Below are 27,812 nucleotides of genomic sequence, written 5' to 3' on the forward strand. Positions count from 1 at the left end.
TACTTAAAAGAAACCAACAGTCACTCTGGTAACTGTTAAGTATAAGAAGGCTCAATTAGAAATTCAAAATATGTACTTCGATCCAATATTAAAGTATTAATAATCTGTTGTGGTTGTGAAGTGAAATTAGAATACATGAGTTCTCAATCACAGAATAACACCAAGTACATTTTGTGGTGCCCAAGACAAGGAAGATCTCTTAAGGAGTTAGTTCTATCAATGTAGCTCCTTAATATCAAAGTAATTCACATAGTTTTCTGTGGATCTTGCAAGATTGAAAGGATTTTCTTTTCTGTAGAGAAGTGACTCCTCTAAAATCAAGTTCTTCTGTAAATAAAACCTAAGGAAGTTGGAGGGCACTTTTTGAGTTTCTTGACTGCATATACTTCGATTTTAACTATTTTTTTTTATTTTTATCTGTCTGAAGTAGGTTAAGAAAGCTTGTAGCTGTTGCTCTATGTCCCTCCCAATAAAACAGGGGGAGTGGAGTTAACTGAAGTAAGGCTATAGGGTGGGCCTCTGTGCCACCAAAAGCCTCCACACACTCAATCTCTAACAGATTAGATGAGATCAGTGTGTGATCTTTTTAATACGTATACACTGGTGTTTGCCTTCACAGCTTAGATGGTTTAATAGGAGTAATTTTTCAATTTTCCAAACTGGTGCAGAGCACTTTTTAATCCAGCAGTCTCAGTGGGTGAGGCTGGATCTGATTCTGCACATTCCCAAATTCTGGCTCTTCCAGCCAGCCCCAAGGTCTTGACATGCTGAGTGGGGTCATTCCTCTTACAGCTGGAGTTATAGAAAGCACAGCAGATATTCCATAAAATTGCAGAATACAAAGCACTTAACAGCCATTTCTTACCTGCAGAAGACAGATGAGACTCTTCTATTTATGCTAGACTGGAAAGGCATAATTTATGCTTCAGTCCTTGCCATTTCCACGTATGCAGAACAGTACTCCTAGTGAAGAACAATCCTGCCGAGTGGGTGGAACAAATCCCTGTGAAGAGCTGGGATGACCAACACTATTTTCCATAGCTTCCCTGTGAAGAAACAGGTTTTCACAGAACTATGACAGGAGCCTGTGTTCACCCTCAAGCATTTAGAAATGCAAACGAGGTATGCCATGAAAGACTACATGTGGTTTGCTGTTGTGCTTTGGAAACCTACCACTCAATGCGCTAACGGTCCATGGCTAACCAGTTCTCACCTGGTAAATCAAAGTTGGTACTACTTTGGAAGTGGCATGACTAATAAAAACATGCTTCCTTTATGGGTTATGGACATAACTTATTAATGAGTTTAAACTATTAAACTCTGAATTTCATAGAAAAGACTTCCAAAACCATACTGACCTCAATGTCAGCAGAAACACACTTGCAAATCGCCAGCGTAGAGAAAGAGATGAAAAGGGTGTTATTCCACTATAGCTGGCCTTGCTTAAACACAAGGGCAGGTTCAAGAACCCAGATCAGGGATGGAGAGAAAAGGTGCGTAACGCCAGGGCAGCAAAGAAACTTAATTAGGCCCAAGAGTCTTATCCTCTCTGCATGACTATCAGTAAGGTAACTGGACACAGAGCACCTACTGAAGCTTTCCCATCATGACTAACAGTGGACTGTGTCGGAGCTCAAGGCAGAGAAAGACCAGAAGTGTTTTCCATAAGGTAGGTAACTGCTATGACAGACTGCTCTTTTCACACTTTCCAGGGCTTCTCCCTAGGAGGCTAAACCTGTCATCTGTTCTAAGGAGGAAATATGCCATAACATTTTAATTTCTTGCTCCTATTTGTGTAGACTCTGGAACCAGTATTGTTTGACCACCGCTAGGTAATATACAAAATATCCTTTCAATGAGTGTGGTCCTTGATTTTTTTGTTTCTACAGCCTTCCTCCCTTTCACTGCTTGTCTATTGCTTGAATCATAACCTTTCAGAGGAAAAGACTATTACAATATGCGTATAAAACAGTCTGTCAAAGCTAAGAGGGTAACACAAGAACTCCAGGGTAATTCAGCATGGCAAATGCAAAAAAAAAATATTCAGCCCCTCCCCAGTCCAAACCTGTAACGAATTCATCAGCAGTGTCATGCTGTAAAAGAAAATTACCAGCCCATTTAACTGGGTTGGATGCAGAAGCACAGAGATCAGGTGTTTATCTGCCCTACACTGAAACTCAAATATATAGTGGAGTTGGGGATGGGTTCAAAATCTTTCTGTATCTGAACAGCTCAACTTTACCTTTGGCAGAAACCTAATATTCTGAAAGCTTACCATTAATTCCAGGTTAAAAGTAGACAAACTTTTAAAATTAAATATCTTACTGTGTATTCTGAGCATATCTAATCTCCCTTAGGAAACGACCACTGACTTGGGCAGACTACTCTTTCTTCATTTTGTGATAACGTGCTTTTTAAAGGATTGCTGTCTTGGGAAATGCTAGTGCCATAAACCGCTCTTCTTTCCATTTACTGCATTCTCAAGATTTGGTCTGTGTAAACCTGACAGCTGTCTTCTCTAAAGAGGACTAACATTCTGTTGCTACTGATGGGATGGATTTGCCAGCATGACTCCACGCAGTAAAAATCAAGTGTTTTTCTCCACACCCAACACTAATGTATTACTTACATAGTATGCAAATTGTAACAGCACTTTAAAAGACCTGCAAGATCACCTTTACACAAGCATTAGGAGGCACTGCTCAACAACTTTTCTGTGGCTGGAGCAGGTAAAAGGAGTTTTCAAGCTCTAGCTCAAATGCTTATTCCAGTGCCTAACTTTGTATTCACCGATTATGGAAAGGCAGCAGCACTGAAATGGAAATCGCAGATCCGGAGTTGCCTGCCGGGTGTGCTGATAGGTGCAGATAGGTGCTGCTCTGAAAATACCGGGCACTTTTTGGGAGCTCTGCCAGCCCTCCGAGCCCGCTGCCTTCCCCGCCGCGGGCCGAGGCGGCGCCTCGGCGGCGGGCCCCGGCGGGAGGGACCCCCCCTTCTCACCGGCGTGGGTGGGGGGACCCAACCCAAGGGCTTGGCTCAGCGCCAGCAGCCTCATGCCCAGGCGGCGGGAGGTTCCCTGCACGTTGCCAGAGCCCACCGTGGCGGAGGCCGGAGACCCCCGCCCCAGGCGGCTGCAGTCGCCTCTTCGCGGTCACCGCCGGGTCCCCGAGCATCGGGCGGGAGAAGCCCTCTACCACCCTCCCAACGCCGGGGGCCGGCACCGAGCGCCCCCAGGCCCGCTTCCCCCTCCGTAGCTCCGCACGTCCCGGCATCCCCGCCTGCCGCTCGCCCGAGACGGCCAGCCCGAGGCCCCGCTGGCCACGCGGCGAGCGCGCTTCCCTCCTGCACTGGGAAGGAGCAGGCTCGGCTTGCTCCTGCCTCCAACTTCCCCTAAGTTAACTCGGGTTTCCCCCGCCCTGCGGGGTCTGCTTAGGCTCCCGGTCCTCCAGGAGGGTGGGAAGGAGGGCGGGAGGGAGGGGAAAGGCGTGTCTTGCCTGTGCTGCCGCTGCCGCCGCTGCTACCGCAGCTGCCGGAGGCAGATCGGAGATATAAAAGACCTGGCCGGGCGCTGGCTGTGGCTCCAGTCAGAGCGGGCGCTCACGCCGTGGGGAGAGGGGCGGAGAGAGGCGCAGCGGGGCGCGCAGAGCGGCGGAGAGGGGCGCAGCGGGGCGCAGCGGGGCAGGGAGAGGCAGCGCGGGGCTCGCCGTGGGCAACCCCAATGCGTGGACTATCGGCTGCTGCATTATGCTGGAGCTACAGTTCCGCTGAAGGGAGTTTGCACACGGCCGGCTGGGCTGGACTGCAGCGCTGCCGTTCCTTATGAAGAAGGCACAAGTGAGTGAGGCCGGGCGGCGACGGGGGGCGGGGGGCGGCCGCGGGCGGCAGGACCTACCTGCCTGACAGGGCAGGGCTGGAGCCCGGCTCCCCGGTGCAGCCGCGGGCCGGGGGGCTGCTGGAGCGGAGCGGGGTGCGCGGGTCGGGGCTGGGAGCCGGGTTGGGAGTGCGCACCCGCGTCTCTGGGGGTGTCCGCGGGGGGCGGCGGCTCCCCGGCAACACGGGAGATGAGGGGCGCTGGGGATGGGGAACTGCTACCGCTGATAAGCTATTTTGGGGAGCGGAGTGGGAGAGAAACAAAATCACCGGCCGGTCTTGCCCTCGGCGCCCGCAGGCCGTAGAAAAGTTACAGCAGGCGGCCGGATCGGCAGCTGAGCCGTGGGAGATATCGGAAGGCACTTGGAAAAATCGCCTTAATAAATCAGTTGCCTGTGTTACACTGACAAGCTGAGTGCGAGAGCATGAAATATCGGAGGCAACAGTGCCGTGGCTGCTGTGCTCAGTGGCTCCATTCAAGCCGCTCCAGCGTGCGGCGCCGGGTCGGTGTTGCGGGTAGCCCCCGGCATTCCGGCCCTCGCCCTCCCTCACCCCGCCGTGAAGAGCCGCTCTGTACCGTCGTGGGGGTGCCTGCCATTATTTCTCCAAATTGCTGTGCTCTGCGTTTTTTAAAAGGAAGGATGGGGACAGACAGGAGTGGAAAAAGTCATCTTGTAACAAGAAGCAGCTCAGGGAAACTAAAGAGCAAAAGTTTAAGGCTTGACTTTGCAAGGTGCCGGTACCTTCCATCCTGGCTGACCTCGGTGAGAGCCAGGGCTACGCAGTGCCGAGACTGAGCTCCAAGAGGGAGCAATGCATGGACATGCACACGGCTGGTGCTGCGCTGGGGGCTTCTGCCTTCCCCTCCACTTCTTGGTTAAAAGGAAGATCCTTTTTGCCTTCATCTCTTTCTTGATGGTTGCTGGGTCATCCACTCACCAGCAGCGTTAAGACACTATACAGTCCTTGGAAAAGACAAAAAATATGTATTTTTTTAAAAGAGGGGAAGACCTTACTGAAGTCTTTTGGGCAGTTAAATAGTTTTGCAAGAGGTGAAAGGAATTAAAATAACTTGCTTTTTGAAATATTTAAATCTCAGCTGGCCAAGGCACTGGAGAATGTACCTATGCTTAAGGAATTACAACTTGGAGACTTAATTTCTGTGATGCTGGAGTATAGTGAAGTGTTATCTTAAATGATCAGTCTGAATTCTAACAGCATGTATCCATTCCAGTTATTCCCTTTAGTTGACCAAAGATGCCTTGCACATCTTAAATTGTTGTTTCAGACCTTATATAAAAACTTGGTCAAGTATGCTGAATAGGTTATTAGTTGGGAAGGGTCTTTTAAAGTATAAGAGCCATGTTTATGTGTGCATAGCTATATGCATGCATTTAATACTGGAGTGCAAATCAATAAAGTCAGATGATGTTATCCTAGCCCATGGGATCATGCATGTAGGGCTCTTTCTTCAGAGAAAAAAAAGCTGTTCAGCAAACAAATAAGGATTTATGAGTGCAAGCAGTCAAGCATTTTATTTCATACAGACTGTAAACTTCTAAAACCAACAGAATACTTTTGCCAATTCAGAGAAATGCAGGAACAAGCCCTCTTACCCAATAAACTGGGAAAGACAGGCAGTCTTGGCAGGACCATATGGCTTGACTCAGGGGCTCATGAAGTGTAGCCTGTGGAACAGCTTCTTGTCATGGTGGTGAAGCATCTGTCAGGCTTCAAGCAGTTAAGCTTCCTGGTTTTTGGAGGCAGTGTCAGACTCCTAGTTCTCCAAAGGATTGTTTCCTTCATTTTGAGGATTAGCGAACAAATGTGATACCCAACCATTAATCGTTCCGAGGGGATCAAAGCAGGAGATACTTCGAGAAACACTTTCCAATAGAACTATGAAGACCCTTGTGCAAAGAGAGAGCAAGTGAAGTGGGTACAAGAAGAAGGACTTAAGCACATTGGGGTACTCAGCACATTAAAGTAAATTTTAATCTTTATGCTCTCCAGTTGCTACTTTTGCTATTGTCTAGACTGCTAATGGGTGTAATGAAAAGAAAAGGATTAGGAAACCAAGAAAGAAGTTAGCATTTCATATAATAAAATATTCTGCAATAGACGAAGTACAGAAAGGGAGAACCACTACATCACTGAGCCTTGGAAAAACTTAGCAATACCTGGATAGTGCTTAAAACAAATCAGGGATTTTGATGTTTGAGATAATGCTACACAGGTATAATATATAACTAGTGCAGCTGAAGGAGTAGCTGAGTCATACGTCAGTGCAACAAGAGTGCTGAAAGAGAAGAGCCGTGCTAAATGCTAGACTCAAAGGGAGCAGGTTGGTCAATTTATTTAAATCAGCCTTACCCTGAGAAACCACAGGAATTGCAGAAGCATGCTCCCCAACAGTGTCAGTCCTAGAAGGATTGTTTCTGAAACTGTATAGTTTGATAAAAATGTAACCCCCTGTTTTAAACATACCGACACCTCCTAGATATATATATTTAACTAACAATATCTTTAAAATGTGATTAAGCTTTTAGGGTCCAGTGATCCAAACTCTTTTTCAATGGGAGTATTTCTATGAATTAATATTATTGAAGGATTACTTGTATGAGATAATTTGCAGTCTTATACACTCGGTAATTAAAACTATTATCAGAAGTGAGTTTATATCATTTTGCATGCTAATATGACAACAAATAAAATATCACTGATGCCTGGACAGCCTTTAATTTAAACAGGATGAGTGGTGCTAGTGTGATACGATCTTGCAAAAACACATAGCAGATATCTTATTTTCTTGTTCTTTGTTTTATTTGAAGACAACTTAAGTAGGATTAAGTTAATAAGAAATATGCTGCAAGGAGGGGTCACCCAGGGGGCCAGCTCAGAAGGCTACTGATGTTAAGGTGTCACAGGTAGTTTGTTCAGGCACTTGATCTTCAGCAGTAGGTTAGATGCAAAACCTCTTAGAAACCTCAGTATTAGGGGTGTCTTAGATCTTAGTCTTTTTACCTCTGAATGTGCACATTATTGCTGATAGTTAAATGACCTTAGGTTGTGTCATCTGTAGTATGCTTGGGTCACTGAAGTGGGAACCTCTGTAGAAATTATTATGGAATGGTACCTGGTAAAAGGATAAATACATAAATTGCCCACTCCAGTCTCTTATCAGCAGGCTAAATCAGAAACACAAAGCCGATACCTGATATCTTGGTGTGAGCTTGCAGAGGCATTAGTTTAGGGGAAACAGTGAGCTCTGATCTTCAATCTTTCTTGCTCATTCTGCAAAAAAAAGGTGAACACTAAGCACTGGAAAACATTTGGAGCTCACAGTAAGTATAGACCTGCTGCTCATCAGAGAGAAATAGAGAACTTGCTGGAGCCAGAAAGATGTGCTATTCACATTGAGCAATGACCTAAGATCCCTTTCTCTTTTCCCCTGCTTTTGACTATGCTTATAGGCAAGGCCAGTTTGCAAGTACTGCAGCTGGAAGGTACATCTTGGAATAAAGTGTCATATGGAGAATAAACAGCAGATGACCTGGAAGACTCTAGGGTGGGGAAGCATTTTGTAAAGTGTGTTTGATTTTTTTTTTTCCTTCGCTTACTTGTATTGTGCACGCCTGCAAGTTTTTATCTCCATGAACTGTGTGGCACTTGGCTTTATAGTTTAGGCTGAGGCTGGTAACTCAGTCTGCTTCTGACCCAGTTCTGCCATCACACTGAAATCTGGGTTCTCCTTTTGTGCAGTGCATGTCAGTCGTTCAGGTACAGTTCTGCAAGCTGACAGTGCCATTCTCCAAGTTTTGTTATGTGACTTAATGGTATGCTGGCTCATGTAATCGCCATATTGTATGAAAGTTAAGAGTTGGCAAGATGCAGCCCTTGGCTTCGAGTGGGCAATGCTCAGTATGCACTATGTAAACACAACGCCCATTTATTTGAAGCAAGGCAGGAAAAATCTCCCTACGCAATTCCATTTGAGTGGTGTGGGAGATGAAAACGAAAGCATTTGTTCTCACCCTGGACTTCAGTATGCCTAGCTGGAGGTTAGTCAGCCTTTTAAACACACTACAAATCCAGTTGGTTTTTGTTTATGGTTTTTTTTCCTGTGCTCTGTGAAAAAAGGAGATGGACCAATGTAAGGTGAGTGGAGGGGGGTAGCACTTCTCTTTATTTTTGCTGGTTGGCCCATGTTTTATGTACTCAGTCATATGTAAACCTGCAAACCCGACATTCAGAAGTGTTGCCAGTGCTGAAATAACTCACTGCAGGCAGCACTTAAAATACAAATTTCTTTTTACTGGATGGTTTTAGTTACTGACAAATGTAAATAGCATCAGACATTTATTAGTATGATAAGGAAAATAAAAAATGTGTTACAAACAGATAAAAGTGTTGTTTAGTATTTTATTTGATTAAAGCTGGTAGCCCACTGATGAAAGTAGATACACTTATGAAGGTATTATTTCTACTGTATGTCTAAATAAGATAGTAATAAAAGACAGTTCATGAATTCAGATTAATGAACACTTTTGATTATGATATTATAGGAAATAAATTATCCTCTAATTTCCTATTGTTATCTTGTAACCACTGGGTGAATAATAGGTTGTTGTTTCTATTTAAGTAACATTTAAAGTATACAACATAGATTAATGCAATAACCATTTTAAATCTGATAAGGAATTTTGTGATTTATACATACAGCTTGTGTGATCATTGCTGTGTGGAGCAGACTTTAGTTTAAGTGCAAGGTGAAAATAGCATCAGGTCTAAGATGTCCCTGCAGGTATTGCCTGAAGGAGGCCCTTGTGGTACTCACTGCTTTGCAGCCGTCCTTTGGAGCACATGGTTTTGCAAAGTGGAAAAGTCCTGAGCCTCCAGCTATTCCATCACTACTTCAGCCAATGCTAGAGGTGACACCAGGTTGTGCAGGCTTCAGGTGACACTGGGGCAGGGGGGGAATGCAGACCCTGCGGGGCCAGCAGTGGTTGTTGACAGTGGAGAGGGCTTCTGGAAGGCTGTCACAAGCAGGTCTGCTATAGACCCACCTTTCAGATACCTGCTAGCCCAAATCCTTCACCTCTGTTAAGAGCACTTGTAAGCATGAAGGGACTGCAGGATTTGGTTATTTATTTATTTTTTTCTTCATTTTTGCTACAAAGCCTACTGTCTGGAGAAGACTGGGTTCAATAATGACCCTCAAGGTCATATTTTGCTCAAGCCTCAAGAGCTACCTCTTCTGCCATCAGTGATTTTGTGCCTGTTTAAAACAGACATTTATGTGGTATTTCTTATTGTTCCAGTGAAGAGTTTCTAGAAGTCAGGCTACATATCTTGATACTACTCCACCTTCACTGTCTTCTCACTGATTTTGGGCAGCAGATCTGGGAAATTAGAGAGGGCTGTGTGCAGGCAGCCTCAGGGCCTGGGCAAAGGTGGGCTGCACAATTCAGCTCAGACTGATGTTCTGCAAAGCCTGCAGGTTTTGGCTGGGCTGTCACAAGAGGATATGAGTGTATGGTCTACAGAAATTACATCTGGGTTTGCAAACAACCTTGATTCTATCCAGACAGCAAAAGGCCAATCTAAAAGAATCTACCTGAGCATACTCACTGTAGTGAGACACAGGTTCACATATTTTCTTGGATAGGAAATTAGGTCTCCAGGAAGGGTCTAACCATCCAGTCTGTCTTGTTGAAGCTGTTCTACTTTGTGTAAGTAATTAAGCATTGTGCCAGAAGGAAGAAAGGAAAAAAAAAAAAAAAAATCAGGTCCAGACTGAATCTGAAGTTTAACTTCAGTGTGGCTCCAAACCTAAACCAGATCCATGCAGATTTAGATTTTAATTCCCCTGAGTTAAGTAATACTTTAAGACCAAATTAACTGAGCTGCTAGGTTCATGTGTTCAGTCTTGGGAATGGTTGACACATGAACTAGGAATGTGGGGGGGGGGGCTGTATTTCAGGCCTTAAGTCCAAATTCGCAGATTGTGAATCATACCAACCTCTGAACCTCCATTCAGAAAGTTTTAGACCTCTTCAAATCTGAGTCAGAAAACATCAGTCTGCCAGTCTTATCTGTTTCTGTAGCTTGGTGATTCCAAGTGTGGCCATCCCATGTGACTGAACCTAGCTTAAACGCAATCACATTAATTGTCTCAGTGATAACAAGCCCTCATCCAGTGTCTCATTCATCTGGTCTTCTGCCTTTCATTTGTTCTGCTGCCAGCAGCTCGAGGGACATCAGTTCACTGACAGTTTAGGCCAAGGATAAGTGTAGTCCAGTTTGCTCTATTATATCTTTTTTAGAAGTATCTTAAGAAGTTTTTAGAAACACCCTAAATATAGCTTTAGGAGCGCGGTAAGTATGTGCAGGTTATTATTGTATGATAGAACCTCCATTCTGCATTTGCTTTGACTGGAATCTCTCTACATGATGTATATAGGAACACTTGTACTGATAGTTTTGGGGTTTTTGCCTTGCAACTAATGGATGTTAGGAGGGAATCCACTTATCTCACTCCATTGAACCGGTGTCCACATACATACAGAGAAACATATACTATGCAACAACAGCTGTACATATCCAGTATTGTCTGGATGCCAGCCTATGTTTGTACACAAAATTGCATGCAGTGAACATTCTAAGCATGGTGTGCAAGCCTTCTGCCCAAGAGATTTGAAAATCTGTATGCAATGTGGGCGCAGGTGAGCCCTGGAAATGTCCAGTTTCAGCCTAGAATAAAACGTGCCAACCAACATTGCCAACAGGGTTTATTTCCTTTATAGTAGAGACATAATCTGTGTGTGAATTCATGCCATGCTTTTTCATGAAAGAGGTAAGGTAGAGGATAGCACAACAGAAGTTCCTCAGGATAAAGGCTTATCTGAGTCCTATACATGATAATCTTAAGCCGTTCTTGTCAAATGGATCTGTATTTTTTGTTATTTACTGTGAGACTCAGGATTCACTGACAGATAAAGTTAATTCCTTATTTTTAGAGGAAGAACTTAAGAATTCTCAATATTTTTTTTTTTTTATAGAGGTTTAATGATGATAGGTGATAGGTATGTACATTTTATATTAATTTGGAAGTATGAGCTAAAAATAGAAAAATTTGCTTCCTACCTTGTGCTTGCTTGGTAGCAGCAGACCAATGTATGTCTTCTATTTATGTTTGCAGTATGACACATCATCGCTGGATGGATTCTTTGGTCTGTTTGGTAACACATGACCTCTAATTACATTTGAAAAAAAAGTTATTCTGGCAATATAACTCAGACTGTAAAACTAAGATGTGCATGTCCTGACAATCTAATTCCGTTTAGAACAGAAAATGAACTCTACAAATCATACAGCAGCTCTTCTTGTAAGAGCTGCTCCTGGACAAACGAATGAACATAGTGATGTCTCCAGTGCATACTGAAAACTTGGAATAATACACTGATGTACAAGGGGTTTTATTTTAAAGTGTGATTTTTGGCCTGTAAATATGGGGGTATTAAAGTGTGTTGGGAAATTTGTTCCTCCATTTCATGTTGATGAAAAAAATTCCTCTCTGCTTATGCAGATGTCATAATTGTGTCCAGAATGGAAGTAGGATATCAAGATGCTGACTTTTGTAGTCTAACTGAAGTAATGGAGTAAGTAAGGCAATGAGGAGTCAGACATGATACATTTAAGTTAATAATATACTGCATATATGCAAAATAATTCACTAAATGAAAAGAAGTGTTTAGAAATTTTGGGAGGCTTAAATTTAAACATGCTAATGGTTTCTTGTAAAGAATTTCTAAGTTCCAGCCCTCTCATTTCCAGCCTTCATTTACTCATTATTAAGTGAAGTCAGCAAAATTTGTCTTTTGCATTAAATGGGAAGCAGACAATATTATGTATTATAGCTTAAACTGATACAGATCTGACTATAAGTTCTTACTGAAATTTTTTGTCTCCTACTGCTTTGAAGCATGCAGGAATGGGAACATTAGTCAGCCAAATGAATTTAGGAAGCTTGTATAACACTGCTTGGCAACCTCTTTTGTTTGGATTTAAAAATATGTTCCTGAATAAGCAGAGCTTTTTGGTGGTTATTTTAAAAAGGAATAAAAAATATATGTCCAATATTCTTAATTCCAGGTTTTTTCAAATTAGTGTGGTTCTGCAATGTGTGGATTGCATTTCTATTCTAATAGCAAGAACTACCAGTGCTGTGTTTGACACCAGTTTAAATGGTTCTGATGTCTATTGCATTCTTTATTTTGAAGGAAATATAGACCTTATTTATAGACCATAAGTTTGAACACTGTCACTGAAGCTGCTTTGATCTTCTGTATTATAATCCCTGAGAAAGAATGCACCCTAGATTTGCCATGCATTTTCTGAATATGTGTCCTTTAAAAATTCTCGCCGTAATCATAGTCTGTTCCAAACTGTTTTGACAAATTTCTTCAGTGTTTGTTCCTTTAGTAGTTTAAGTAAGGGCATTTAGTAGTGTAAGAGGGCAGTGAAAGCCCTCTTTTCAAGGTACTAAATCCACTGAAATTCTTGATATTTTTTAAAATTAGACTCCATTCCCAAGCAGGGTGGTGTTCATAATCCCTCAACATTTTTCTTCTGCCAAGGATGTGTGAACATCTTGTTCCAAGACCTCACGTGTATGACCAAAATTTCTGGATTTTTTTTTTGTTTGTTTGGGGTTTTTTTGTGGTGTTTTTTTTTTTTTTTAATCATCACATGTCAAGACCACATCTAAAAACTAATAGTCCTACCCTCATTTCTTTGTGCACCTTTCCTGGCCTTGGCTGAATTTAAATCAGTGTCCTCACCTCTGACAATAAAACTTCAGCACTTCCGTTAACCAAAATACTGAAGGTGTCTCTGTCCTCATACTGTTTCTTTCCATGTAGTCTAAGCTTCATCTCTGGCAGTTTTCTACAATTCTTGTCATAGTATTTCAAGTGGCCATTTTAACTTCCCACAATCTTTCTGAGGCCAACTTCAACTATTAATCCTCTGAATAACCGGTTTTTACTGTATTTTGTCTTCTGTAAAGACTAAGCAACTCAGAATTAGGATGGATCCACTGTTTTGTGCAATATGTTGTTTATTTATATGAAACTCGTAAGCTATTAATACAGTTATAAAGAGCCTTCTGAAATATTGATCTGTCATTTCTAGAAGCAACAATACCTTTTCCTCTGTAACATCAGTAATTTTCTTAATGTATTAAGACTTTTTTTTTTTTTTTTTAGTAAAAATCAGATACTTATTTATGCCAAAGGAAATCCTTTTAGAAGTAATAGTTATTGCTTTCTCCTGTACCTCAGCTTTGTCACCCAGCCATATTAGAAATATCTGATTTGGTGTTTTCATTAGACCTTTAAAACGTTTTGGCCTAAAACTTCCTTTAAATCATCTGGAGTGAATTTCCTGTCTTCTCTTTCTCCTCAGCACATCCATAAAAATCAGTTCTCACACTCAAGTTTTAGGGATCAACTAGACATTTTCCAGTAATAGTCAAATTTTCTACAGAACTTGGTCATTTCCCACTGTAACAGAATGTTGTTGACAGTTACAAATGATCTGAGACATATGTGAAGTTAATCTGATTTTAGCCTACTGGATCATTGAAACAAGTCCCTCTTGCTTTGCATCCAAGAACATTTCAGTTATTTCAGTATTTCAGTTACTGTTGAATTTGTACCTGTTTGAAGTGCTAATTGTCAAACTATGATGTCCTTTTTGGCTTTATTTGCTATGGTAGATTCTTCTTAACATACACATTCCATTGCTTCATTTCAGAGCAAATGGCACAATTGCTATGAAACTGGGTAGAATTTTTTTTCCTCTACAAATTGACAAGTGTCACTTAAGTAAACTTGATAAGAAACTGCATCACTTAAAAAAGTACCTGATGTCTTGCTGGAATTTTAGAATGTAGAGGTTGAAAAGTATATACTCCGAGAAGATTTACACTAATCTTCTAAATGATGGCATATATTTTCTGTGAGATTAATAATGGAAGCCAAATAAATTTCCTGATGTGCCAGGGAACTTAATGTGTCCTCTTTAAGAAGAGTAATCCTTGGAAATTTGTGAGAAGGAGGTGTGTAAATAATGTGAGAATTCATAGTATATTGTCTCAATAGTTGCGTGAGTTTCTCTTATCAGCACATCTCTAACAAGGATGCTGTTGAACATGTATCATGGTAATAGTAGTTTCACTAGTTTCAGACAACTGTGGGCCTTTCTAATTCACATGAATACTTTTTGACCAAGTGTAATGCTTTATAGGAAGCAGATGCACTAGGCAGTATTTCTAGTTGCATTTTTATAAATAGACCCTGTGAAAATCATCCGTAAAATTAAGGTTAAAATAGTTGTGTTTACAAAAGGTTGCATTCTGCTGCATTCTTGCAAATGTGAGGATACCTGACATTTCTTATCAGTTAATTCTTGAATTCAAAGTAGTGTATAACTGATGTCTTTAGAATTACATTCTACAAGCAACTGTACTTAATAGGCATTTAGAATTCTGCAAAATTGCACAGACTTGCAGAACTTTTTTTCAGATTTTTTTTTTCCAATTCTATCTGCATCTCCATAGTCACACCGAGCTGAAAAGTGACCGATTCAACTTCTTTTCATATGTTTACCCCACAATTTCTGCAATTTTTTAAGCAAAGCTGTACGCAGAGCTTCTGTTTTAAATTTAGATATTGCTCTAGTTAGCATAACGCGAGCAAAACCATTGAGGTAGCATTTGAATTACATTCATATTGGTTCTGTGGTTGCAATTGCATGACAACCAAGTTATCTGGGATATGTCCTGTGTCTCTTTAAGGTGAGAGCACTTGCATATCGTTATATGTCATGGGAATGTGTATCATCTTCCTGGAAATATGGGAGATTTGTGGGGAAACACTGAAGTATTAGAAACACTTTGATGGAGCTTGTAATTTTTAGCCTATACAAATCCAAATAAAACCAAACAAAAATCCAAACAAAAAGTTAAAATGAAAAACCTAAACCCATAAGCCACAAGGGTATTAGAATTACAGTTCGTGTGGACAGGTCTAAAGTTTGGGGAAGGCTATAAATTATATCTTGGGTTAATTTTACAGTAAAGTCAAAGTGTTAATAACTTGGTAAAAATAGGTGATCATGCTGTTTCCTTCATTTTCTTAAATATTTAGTAACTCATAGTTCTCATCTTCAGAGTTAATGAATATGTTCAGATTTTAAATAATAATTTTTTTTAACAGCCTGCCTCTACTGTTTTGTTGTCAGCAGATCTCACTGTATTTAAATCAGTCAGTAGAAGGAAGGTAGGAACTCTATATTAAGAGAGTTCAATGGAAGGGATAGAAAAGCTGAGCTCCTGTAAAAGAAATGCTTCCAATGTACTAAAATTCTTTGTGTTTAAAAATGGATGAATAAAGAGAAAGTATTGAAATTGCTTACTTGGATTAAAAGAAAAAGTCTAAGAAGAAAACCAAGTAACCCTATTTTGTATCTCCCTTATAATAATTTGAGGGGGGAAAAAATAAATATATATATACAGGGACAGAAAGCAAAGTGTAGAAATTAGTAAGTTTGTTTGGTTTTTTTTTTTACATGGCAGAAGCCTAAGAAGTGTTTTTTAATTGTCAGCAACCTCATAGATTTCAGTCTGGTAAGAGGGTTCACAGACTGATCACAACATGTGCAAGCTACATAAATTACTCAGGTTAATTGAAATTAAAAGAGATTCTGAGGAACTTTGTAGAGGTTTAGAGAAGATAGGAGAACAGATGGCGTGATGGCAAGTGGCATTCATGGTGTTTTGCTCTTAAACACAAGGGGGATGCATTTTGGAAGGAATGTTTTGAACTAATTGTAACTACATTAATAATAGCAGCTTTCATTAGTGAAAAAAAGAAAACAAACAACAACTAAAAACAAAACCAAAAACCAACCTACTTACAAGCTCTGTTGTAATGTTCTTGTAGCAATACGTGGCCAGGAAAAATGGCTGAAAAATCCCTGTATTGTAGAACAAACTGACCAACGTATTGGGATGCAGTAGGAGCAGAAAGAGAAACTTAAAAACTGTACTGCTTTTATGATGGTGATAACCTGCCACCTTGAAAAAAACTCCTGTTTGCCTTTTTAGAAAAAAAAGGATATAATGGAAATAGTAGTCATAAAGCAGACAAAAGTGTTATATACAAACAATGTGCATATCGAAGGGACTGAAAGCTGAGGAGGAGAAACAACTGAGTGATATGCAAGAAGTAGTTAGAATGATTACTGGACATAACTGATCTTTTCTTGGTACAAGAGCAAAGAAATATTTAACAGAATTGAAAGTCAGAAGATGTTAAAACAGGCAATGCTACCTTCACACACAACTAGCAGTCTGGAAAGCTTTTTGACACTAGGTATAATATGGCTTGAAGTGCAGCTTGATCAATGTCAGAGTGAGCCCTGGAGGTCACTTCCACCAAAAGGGGTAGACGTAGTCTTCTCATCCTTGCACATCTCTTCTCCACTCATTCTTCAGGGATTAGCTTTCAGTCTCTGAGCTGAATTGGCTACTCACTGCCTGTGAATTTACTGACTTGCAAAGGGGTCGGGTGAATGTCAGAGGGAAGGAAGCTGTGGAGAAGGAGATGCTGAGAGCCCTCTCACAGCAGCAGGGAGCTGTTAGATTGCTTCAGATCATCTCATTAACCTCGACTGAAGAAAAAAGGATTATACACTTAAGTAGGTAAAAAGCCGTGGTTACTTCAGTTTACACTCTGAGCATGAAAGGTTGCTTATCATCTAATTCATGCAATTAAGAAGAAATTTTAAAGTAGGCAATATATTCTCTAAGCGTGAATGATGAGGATTTCTCAGTTTTCTGTGGCTACCAGACTGATCATGTACCAATCTGACACTTCTTAGTTTCCAAATCTTCATTGCCTTAATTGCATAAGTCACATTTGGCCTAATTATAAACCTAGTTTCATATACAACCATCTGCCAAAGTTACCATCTGTAATAATTCATCCTTTAGTTTTGAGAAAAGGAAAACCCTTTGAAATATATTGTAGCTGAACTCCCAATTGCATGTGTAATTAATGACAGCTGAGAAAATTTATACTGAAAGATCTTTCTTTTAGCACCTGAGTATAAATGGATAGGACTCAAAACATTTTATGCAATGCCGACATGCTTCATTATTCAAAGGCAGTGGAGTTTCCATGGGCCATTGCTGGAAAATACTCTTGTCCAGTACCTCAATATCTACAGGTAAAGACACTTAAAAGTATTTCCTCCCCTTCTAGAGGTGCAAAGGAACTCAAAATATGCTTGAGTTTCTGATGCAGTAATATGGTGACTGGCTTTTTATTTTATAGGTAGCATTTTGATCAGTCCCGACGCATCCGTTTTTTACCATCTTCACCCACCTTACATTGTCATGTAACAACCTTATACCTTGCTTCAAATTCCTGAAATAGCTGTTTTGGCAGCTTTCTTTCTTTAAAAAAAAAAAAAAAAATGCATATATCTCATTACCATAATTGCAGAAAGAACTTTCAAAATTAACAATGGCATTGTGCGTTTTTGAAAATCACAAAAAAGACATTGCTGTTCATTTTCAGTGGTAAAAAGATATGCAGTTGGAATAATAATCACTTAGTTATTTTTTGACATATGGAAATTATTTCAATTTAGATAAAAAACTTAAGAAATAGTTGATTTGGTCTTACTAAGATACCTACTTAATTGCTTTAAGACAAGGCGTAATGTATTTGTAATTCCAGCTTGCTGAGGTAAATGGCTTATTTGCTGTCCAGTGCTTATGTTGTCTTGCAAGCATGCTTAAATGTTTTGAAGATTAGTTTCTAATTTGATGGGTCAGTTTCCTGATTTGTCTACACTCGCACATTCTGTAACTTCAAGGCATTTGAGATTAATCTCATTCATCAGTCTATCACTTCAGACAAATATTCTTTCCATAAAAAAATATGTATCTATTCTTAATGTCCTTATATTCTAATAACAGTGTAAATGTAAAATTGTGTTATTCTTTCACAGATCATTACCTTAAAGTTGATTTGTTCCCTTGGGTTTTGAGTAGGTATAGGAAAGCATCTGATTCAAATTATGTAGGAAATAAAATGTTGCCTAATATCTTAGAGCATTTTTGGAAGTCAAATTATTTACTGTGTAGCTTTCATAAATAAATATGAGAGAATTGAGTTGACATTAGGATCGGGAAAAAGTTTGGTTTTCTTTTCCAGTAAGAAAACTATTTAAATCTGGTTTTGTTTTACTCTGTGTTGTTTGAAAACAGACAAGATAATCTTCATGATTCCCACAAATATTTCTTGTTGCAGTACTAATACATACAGCTCAACTTGTCATGCACAGTGACAAGAAGTTCAAAATTAAGATCTACTGAAATCTTGAATAGTTTTGAATAGGTCTAGGAAGAAGCTAATCCTAGCAATATTGCTTCTGAGGGGCTCATTGAAACTTTATTTTATTACTGACAAATATTTAGTCATATGCTCCAATTTTTTAACTGCAAAGTTTAGATTTATACATTTCCCAGGGTAATGACATGCCTTCAGGTTAGATAGCTATGGTATCAAGAATTGCTATGTAAATGAAAAAAGAACAGTAGGATTTTTATTGTGACAAATATATTAAACACACTCAAAGTCCTAATTTTTTCCCAGAATCTCTTGACAAAACAGTATGAAAACTTAGCACCAAAGGCAGGAGTTGCAGGCTTCGTTTTTCACTTTTGTTGCTTTTTTTGTTTACCATGCTGGCTTTTAAATGGCTTGCCTCTGTGCTTTTAATCTTTTCCTCTGAAAAAATGATCTTCCAGAAACCTTCTGCAGCTTTTGTAATAAAAAAATGTTAATTGTTAAAAGGTCTGCAGGGGCTGTTTGTGGGGCCAGAAGCCAACTTCATTGCCTAACAACATGTGTTTTGTTAGAAACAGAACATGGTGTGGAAAGGGTTATGTATTTGTTTTAAAACTCAAGCTGCTTCTAACAAACTAGGCACTGTTAAGTTTTCCTCTGAATGTTCCTTTATGGCACATATTAGGTCTTCTATTGACTTAGCTTAGGGTTTTGTATGCAAGATTCTTGTAAAACACTGCCTTAAATCTTTAAAGGCACATTTCTAAATCATGAATGGTGTACAGGCACATCATTAATAGACATTATGTCCAATGTAGTAAATTTCTTGATGAAATAAAAAGTAGTGAGAAGGAGCAATGGAAGACCTATGGAAGACCAAGACCTGGCCCTTTTTCTGCAGCTCAGTTGTGTAATGGCACTCTTTCCTTCTGCAGTAGAATTAAATAAGTGTGTTAAGAATATTTTTCATCCCTGTTACATGCTACAAGGTAATTATGTAGATTTAGAATACTGCTTATAAAAGTGTCTTTTGAATTCTGAGAGAACAAGTAACATCTTCTATTACTTATGTTCAAAATTTTAGGTGTCACTACTGATGATGGAAGGAAACCTAAAATACCCTGTAGGTATTTCCCAAAAGATCCAAGATTTAAAGCAGCTGAAAAGCAGAACAACCTTCTTTCATCAGTGTTGTAGTTGGTGTTGAAAATTTTGGCCATATACCTTGGCTAAATATCTGGTTGTTTTGTGGGGTTTTTTTGGTTTTTAATCTCTTCAAAATACAAAAGCACTTTTCTCACTAATATTTTACAAAAGAAAAATACACGGTACATCATCATTAGAAAAGTTATCAGTTGAGGTTTTGGGCATCAAAGTGAAAACTTTTCAGTTCTGGTGGACTGACATTTCCTGTTCCGAGCCTTTTTAAGTTGATGCAGGTGCTACTGTCTGGAGTATATCCAGAAAAGCTAGGTTTTGTGTGCATAAATTGGGAATCCCTTTATGTCTGCTATTATTTATCAATGGGAGAAACTGGTCTGACCCATGAGGAGCAATCCCTTTTAAAAGTTGTGTGACTTAGTGTTGATTTTAAGTTGTTTGCTTCACTTCAGAAGCAACCACCTGGCTGGATACTACATCCATTGAAATGGCCACAACAACACTCAGTAAGGGGCAGGGTAATCCTCTGTTTACATTTGCCAGAGAGGAGAGTCTTTGAAACTTAGGTCCTATAGAGAGTAAATATATAAAATTTGTAATCTGAGAGTAGGTAAGAGAGAGGGAGTGCTTTGTTTATTTTCCATGAGGTTTTGGTTTTTATGTTGCATCTGTGTCATGGAGCACTGGAAGACAGATGGGCTTTTTAATTAGGCATAAAGAAGACTCAGTTAGTAGGGCTGATCTCCATAAATACATCATGAAAACAAACCGGAAAGATGGGAGTGTCCATAAGCAAAGGAACAGTGTTGCCATGAGAACACGTGATATAAACTGGTATCAATACATTTAAACTGGAAAGTACAAGAAGACTTTTAACCATTGCATCAGTGAAGACCTGGAACAATTTCCCAAGGTTCACCTTAAATACTGTGTTCAGATTTGGTTCCCTCACTGCAAGAAAGGCGTTGAGATGCTGTAGCACAACCAAAGAGCTACAAAGCTAGTGAAGGGTCTAGAGCACAAGTCTTACAAGAAGCAACTGGTGGAACTGAGGTTGTTTAGTCTGGAGAAGAGAAGGCTAGGGGGAGACCTTATTGCTGTCTAGAAAAGCCTGAAAGGAGTCTGTAGTGAGGTGGGGGATCGTCTCTTCTCCCAAGTAGAAAGCAATAGGACAAAAGGAAATTACGTCGAGTTGTTGTTTTTAGTAGTTCTCCCAACCCAAACTTCATGTACTTTGTAGCAGATGGTAAGAATTAAAGATCCAGTACAGAATTTCTGTGACAACTTTTATTCAATTTTCTTAACTGTTGTTTGAAGCTCTAAGATTAAAAAGGATGGTTCTGTATGCCTTTTCATTATAACTCAGAAGAATATTCAAGTGGATTTTTTTTTTTTTTTTTTTTGCACAAACTTGGCAAACAAGCAGGACATCTGAAATAGATCTTTAAATACAATCTTTAATTAAGTATTTTACTTAAGAGAATGTCTTTCATTCCCTAAGGAAGTCAGATCATCCACCTCCATCCAGTGTGAGAATCTTGTCCTGCCTGCCAAGATAATCTTCTATCTTACTTTGCCTTCCCCTTTCAATTACTTAAAAATGCCTTTACTAGAAAACTTTGGTAAGTTCCCAAGAGGCAAAGAAGGGAAAAAAAAAGTAAAAAAAAAAAAAGCAGCAACTTCCTCTCTGGAATTTGTGGGAGGTTTTGTTGCGTCAACTGAAGTCTGGTCTTTTCCTTATTTCTATTTTGATTGTGTAGGTATTTTGTATCTCAATGGCTTCATTAACAGAACAAGTAAATAGAGTCATTATTACTCTAAAGTGGGATAGAAAAGTGTAAAATTTCAGTACCAGTCTTGGATAATTGTAGCAGAACTTTACAAGGAGGGGCAAAAAAATATCTCTTGTCAATACATATGCCCTAAAAAGATTGTGCTAAGTGCAGGACCTCTGAAGGTCTTAACAATATCTGATGATGACTTAACAGGAAGATTTCTTTCAAGATACATGCTTTTAAAAAATTTTTACTTTCTTTCAATTGAAACATTTTTGTCCCTAAAACTGCTGGTTCATTGCAGAACTAGAATGCCACCTGATGGACGATTATCAGTAAATATTTATTTGAAAGCCATTAACACAAGCTCCAGAGGCAACATCCATATATAATTATGTGTTTCTTGGTAACTTCCCTTCCCAGTATTTGGGAACTAAATGAACTGGCTGTCATCCAGGGCAGATTTAGGATGCATGGAAACTGCCTGAATACCTGATTGTCAAGTGAGATTAAAAAGTGGACAAAATTTATTATGGAACAGATAACATTTTTAAAGAGCCAAAGCCAACATATTTAGATCAGCCAAATACTTTACATTTGTATCCTTACAGGGGTGGAAAATACATGCAGTAATTTACACATTAAAACACTATTTTGTAGTTTATTGAACATAATTACAAAATACCTGGATTACATTGATTTGCAAGTCAAACTTTGTATCAATTTACACTCCTTGCTTATCGTATTCATCCTGGTTTCAGCTGAAACACACAAACTGAACCCAGCAGGAGTTTGGTTGGACCTTTACTAAGTGCAAGAGTAACACAATTTCTGGAGCAGGCTGCTGCTTTTCTTTCTGCGAGGAGAGCTGGAAGGGGCAGAGGATGATAGCAATTGGCCTGAGGTTGCATGAGATTAAGTTGGCATAATCATCTTCCTACTTTTCCCAAGATCTGACTGGTGGGAAAGATTAATGTATTTCATCATTTTCTCAGCAGAGTAAGACCGTGAGTTTTAAATTTGTCTCAGGAAAAAGATGTGCATAAGTTGGCAGCATTAGAGAATGGTTGCACCTTCCAACTGAAGAAAAAGTAGTGAAAAAAGAGTAGCTCTGCATTAGCATTTAACAGGTTTGGGACTATTTTTATCCACTGACCTGAACAGAGATATTGCTGATTCACTGGCAGTGTACCTTAGAAGGGAACAAGATCTGCTGCATCTGTATGCAGCAATTGGCTTTTCCTTTGCACATATGGATGTTGGGAGTGCAGCAAATGCTACTTTAAAATTCTGCCACCAAATGGACAATTAGCTGACAAATTTTGTTCTTGTCAGTTGTCATTAGGCAGTCCAGAAGTCCCTCATGGGAAAGCAAAGTTAAGGGGAATAGGTTTTATGTTTGGGAACATAATGAAAAGGCATACAGAATTGCCACAAAAAGATCAAACAGCTGTTAAAGCGATTGCCTATTGAGTTCATTTGAATGTATGGGGGCAATGGCTCCTTTGCTTGCTTATGTTTGTAATAATAACTTATTAATTTCCTTCCCCTTTACCCTGGGAAGTACCGCTGTATTATGTCTTTTAGATATTAAATGCAGAACTGGGCAGAAGAGTATTCTGCATTTTGTAAATAATGAAATACGTGTTCAAATATTTCATGTCTAAAGCACTGCAAAACTTACTCTGGAAAAGAGTGACCAGCATTTCTGCAGTCTGTGTTTAAATCAGAATCCAAATAAATCACTCTGATACTCCCTGAATTTTGTTTACTTTTATAATAATTCTCCCAACTACACATCATTGTTAAAAAAAAATGAAGAATAGTATCAGTCACTAGAAAAGTATGCATCTGCTTTTTGTAATCAAAACAAAGCATTTAGGGCGTGATCCAGAGATTTTTAGGTGTCTCACCCCAGCAGGCTGACTCACTGAGCTGGAGTTTGCCTCCATTTTGTTCAGCGGACTGCCAAAAAGTTGTTGAAGAAATCTCACATGTTGACTGGGGAGGTTCCCAGAAGTTAGAGTGCCCAGATGGAGGAGCATGTGTGAGATGAGGATACACATAAATGTTCTGACGCCTGTGTAATGAACATGTCTTTTTGTGTGTGTTTTTTGGGGTTTTTGTTTTTTGGTTTTTTTTTTCCCCTTCTTTCCCCTACCTAATGGCTTGCCAGTGTAAATTTCATAAATGTTCTGAAAAATAAAGGTCAGGAATACCAGTGTACCCCCATTTTGCCCCTTCTGGCTAGGAACCCATCACAGGTGGGAAAGACCCTGGAGTGGTAGTTAGGAGGTAGATATCAGAGGAACAGATCCTGACTCCCATTAGTTGGTTAGAGGAAATTTAACCCAGGTCTGTCACTCATTAGTGGGCACCCTAGTTGACACACTGTTGTATTTGGTGAGACTAGTGCCAATCTTTTGAAAGACAGTGATGGCTACACACTGGCCTAAACACTTCAATGACTTACTATTCAGGGATCAAGCAGTGGATCTCCTGTGTACCTGAGAGTATGTAGAGACCTCTCCAGTTCCAAATGTCCTTGCCAAAATAATTCACTGCTTCCAGAACTAGGTGGTCATGGGTGTGTGACTATTTTTTCCATACCTCACTCACTCTTTTTAGCATTTAAGCAGTATCTAGGCACAGCCATTTAGAGTACTGAAGTTAGTGCTGTCATTTGAATGGGTGAAGGTATCGCTGAATAGTGTGAAAGTAGGAATTGGATTATATTCTGTATAAATGCTCATCTTTCAATTTAAGAGTTTTCCACGCTGACAGTAAATTTCTTAATTGGTTGAGACAATTCTTCCATGACTTTGACAATCTCTGTCACAGCTTAATTACTAAACAGATTAAACACATGAAATAAATACAGTGCTTTTATGCTTCTGGATGTTTTGTGGCTAAAAATAAAAAAAAAAAAGAAAGAAAGAAAGAAAGAAAGAAGGCAAGAAATATCTTTTCTTGCTATTTTTGTTTTCTCTGACTCTTCTTACAAAAGGCTTTTTAAGGCATACTTACGAATGCTAAGTTAGCTACCCGTCACTGACCAAAAAAAATTGTCTATGGCAGAAGTTCACATGCTGTTCCTGTGCAAAGCAGCATGCCAACACTGCCTGAGGAGCCAATGTTGTGAGATGTTCCTACTCCAGCATTAGTAGAAGTGAAAACTAAATTTGGGAAGCCTGACCCAGGGTAAATATTGTTCCATTTTGACAGCTAACCCTACTGTAGCCGTGTCTTAGCTGTGGTTAATTAGATTATTTGCTCAAGAAACTGGGCTGAAAAATTCCATGGCTAACATGAGTTGAATCCAGGAAGTTCTATAATGAAGAACCCATTAGTCTGTGCAGTTCCTACCTCTCCCTCTGCTTAATGTTTTTTTTTGTGTGTTTTATTATTGGCAGTTTTTCTTGGATGATTCCTCTCTTTTTATTATTAGGATTGTTAGCAGTACAAACTAGATATTTGGAAATGTTCAGACTTTCCAGTGTTTTGCTTATTTAGCAATGTGGTATTCCCCTTGCTGCTTCCCACTTAAGGAATTAGCTGAACATTGAAAAGTGACTGAGTATCTTTCATAGCATACTGTGAAAAAGATGCTAAAGTGCTCATTCAACAGCATATGTCAATGTTCCAGATTGTAAATGAAGAACATAAATGAAAAAGTTGTTGATTTACAACTGAAAGGATGGCCTTCAACACATTGAATCACTACCTAAGCCTCTAAAATGCTGTTACCTGAAACTATAGATTGTGGCATATAGGCAATAATAAAAATCTTCTACAGAATGATCAAAAGTGTATACTTTGAATCCTGAATTTGAGTTATCCTTTCCAATATATATATATTTTTTCTCTTTTCTCTAAAGCAACTATTTGGTATTTCAAACATTTCAGAATATAAAAACTAATTAATAATTTTTGAGACAAAAATAGGAAAAGGCCCTTTGGTATACAAGCCTACCTCCTGTCTGCAATATATCTTAAATTTAATGCTAGTAGATGATGTGTGATTAAATCCTGTGGCCAGCTTTGAAAATCCCATTTTAGCTTAGAAGTAATTATGTATGGAAATCTGTTATTAGTGCTGTGTTGGTAACTTTCATTTATGCTTAGTAAAGTGTAAAACTGGAATCTCTGTTTATAAAGCTGTTGTTTAAGGCTCACTTTTGTTCTGTCCTTGATTTAATTCAGTCTATTCACATTTTGCTCAAACAGCAGGTTTGGTCATTAGTAAATAACACAAAAATAGCTTACCTCTTTGATCTGTACAGTCCTTACATACAATGTGCCTGTAGGCATGTGTCATATAAATATTCTGTAAGTGCAAATAATTAAAATATTTGGAATAATAGGCATGCTGAAACTAGCAGTATTTTGCAGTTTTTCAGTTCCTGTTGGAGAACACAAGGAACAAATAAGCAAGAAAAACCTCAAATAATCTCAAAATTTGGAGAGCATTTGTTTTTAATAGCCCTTATAAAAATTACTTTAAATCCCACTAGTTACATAGGAAAAAGGTGTATTCTTACTGATTTGTATAATTATAAAATGCGTAGTTATTTTTAAGGTTAATGTATGGGTTGTCTTTAATGCAGCAATGTGATAATTGACAAGATGCATCAGAGTTCTGTGTTGTTTGGGTTTTTTTGAGTATGCTGCTGCTTTTATTAATTTTACTCTGCCAAAAAAAAAATATATATTTCTAGTTGAAGAGTTTTGCTGCTTTTTTGATCATTAGACTGTTAGGTAAACATTGTTCTATGTCAGTGACACAAGTAAGTGAAAAAATCCCATCTTCTTTTGCATACTACTCAGTACTGAGGAACACAATAAAGAAATTGGCAGTTTCTGGTGTGGTCTCCATCTCCAAAGAACACATCAGGGAAACATCACTGAACCCCCGTCAGTGTAACTGCTAGTGTACTGTTAAACTCTGGAGGTAGAACTACTTTTTCCTTTTTTTTTTCCTTTTTTTTTTTTTCTTGAAAGCAGTATAGTTAATTCATTTGTGAGCTGGCTGTCATTAATTTCACCTTTTTAATAACATTTTTGATCCAAAAATTGTGGTGGGGAAATAATTGGTTAACTTGAGGTCCCCCTTGGTTTCCTCTGTGATTCTGGAGCTTAAGTGAGGAGATAAAAATGTTTCTCTGTCAACTTAAAGGTAGTTCTAAAACAACTTTGAGCTCTTATGCACTGCAAGGAGCTCTCAAAATTATTTTCAGAGATTAGGAGCATCTTCACTGCATCGCCCCAGAGCTTGCTGTGTTCATATATGCAGAATTGCAAAGCTTGGTATTGTGTACGATGCAGAGGTTCTGTAAGAGAGACTGTTAGGTACTGATTCTCCATTCTTAACACAGGTAATTATCCTCAATAATTATTTGTACAAATATTTTATTAAAAGTATTTCTAAATGCTACTTATGTTAAAGCAAGAGGCATCCTCAAAAGGCATGCTGCACGTCGAATGTGTTCTTTGCTTAGAATATTTTCAATTTCTTTGTGTGTAAATCTACCCATTGCTGTGGTGTTTGATGGTACAGTTTAGGGAGAGCTGAGTGCAGGCTCCACTGAAACAGGCAGTCCTGGCTTGTCCCATCTGTAGAGCAGCACTGTCTCAGTTACCTGGATCAGAAAGCTTAAAAATAGCACAGGAAAACAAGAATTGAAGTTGTCTGCCTTGTACAGCTAGCTAAACCATCTCATCAGGGGCAATGCAAGAGGCAGAGGGAGGAGGCTAGATTGCCTTTTCCAGCAGCAGCCCACACTGGTTTTGCCTAAATGAACCAGGAAGCCATATTCTAAGAAAGCAAATGACCAGTTTTACTTGAGATGTAAGATACATATAAGATTTAAGAGATATAAGATACAAGAGAGAGATATACGTGTCATTTAACAGCTCTAGGGAAAGTGCCAAGCACTGTTCTGTCATGTTTATGTAGCTCCTGGAGTGATTGTTATCATCAAGCTTTCTTAGCCCCTTTAAGTTACTATAATGCTACTTAATCTTTTGAACCTGAGATTTTTTTTCTCTTGGCTTTCTTAGAGAGCTTCGTCTATGTTGTTTGATTTGCTTTGGTCTTAAATTGAAAGGTTGGATAGCGTTTGAAAGCAAGGCTGGAGACAGGAGCTCTCTACCTACACGAGGGAACAAACAGGACTGAGGTGCATCTTAGCTTGTGCAAAAGCAAATTCTGGTCTTAGCCCTGCCCTCATGGAGGCTTGGGAGCCTGCACAGGCAAATTCCATACTTGCAATAAATGTACAACATCATCAGCTCCTGCTGACAGCTTCAGTCAGCTGGCACAAGAAGCTTCACAACCCAAGGCTACTTTTGATTATCCATAACTTAAATGCTTTAACATTCTGGAAATAAAGATCTTCAGCTTAAACTTGGCACAGGGCTCTGTGGGAAACCAGCAAAGCACAAGGAACAACAGAAGGCGAGGAAGTTCAGGCAGTGTAGCCAAGGAGACACCCAGGTGCATCACAGCTAGTTAGCTGGTGCTTTTCTGGCTGTCTCACAAGCCTGTGTGAGTACATTGCATTGCTGTTCCTAATAGGAT

General features: G+C 39.3%; 1 protein-coding gene across 1 annotated transcript in view; it reads left to right on the plus strand.

The window, feature by feature from the left end:
* Window positions 1-3,665: 3,665 nt before the first annotated feature.
* Window positions 3,666-27,812, plus strand: part of KITLG (KIT ligand) — a 54,418-nt gene continuing 30,271 nt past the window's right edge. The window contains exon 1 of the mRNA XM_051644036.1: window positions 3,666-3,834. Coding sequence (XP_051499996.1) covers window positions 3,820-3,834 — 15 coding nt within the window. The 5' untranslated portion in view covers window positions 3,666-3,819. The remainder of the gene's footprint in view (window positions 3,835-27,812) is intronic.

Source organism: Apus apus, chromosome 1, assembly GCF_020740795.1.
Source record: "Apus apus isolate bApuApu2 chromosome 1, bApuApu2.pri.cur, whole genome shotgun sequence".
NCBI classification, from domain to species: Eukaryota; Metazoa; Chordata; class Aves; order Apodiformes; family Apodidae; genus Apus; species Apus apus.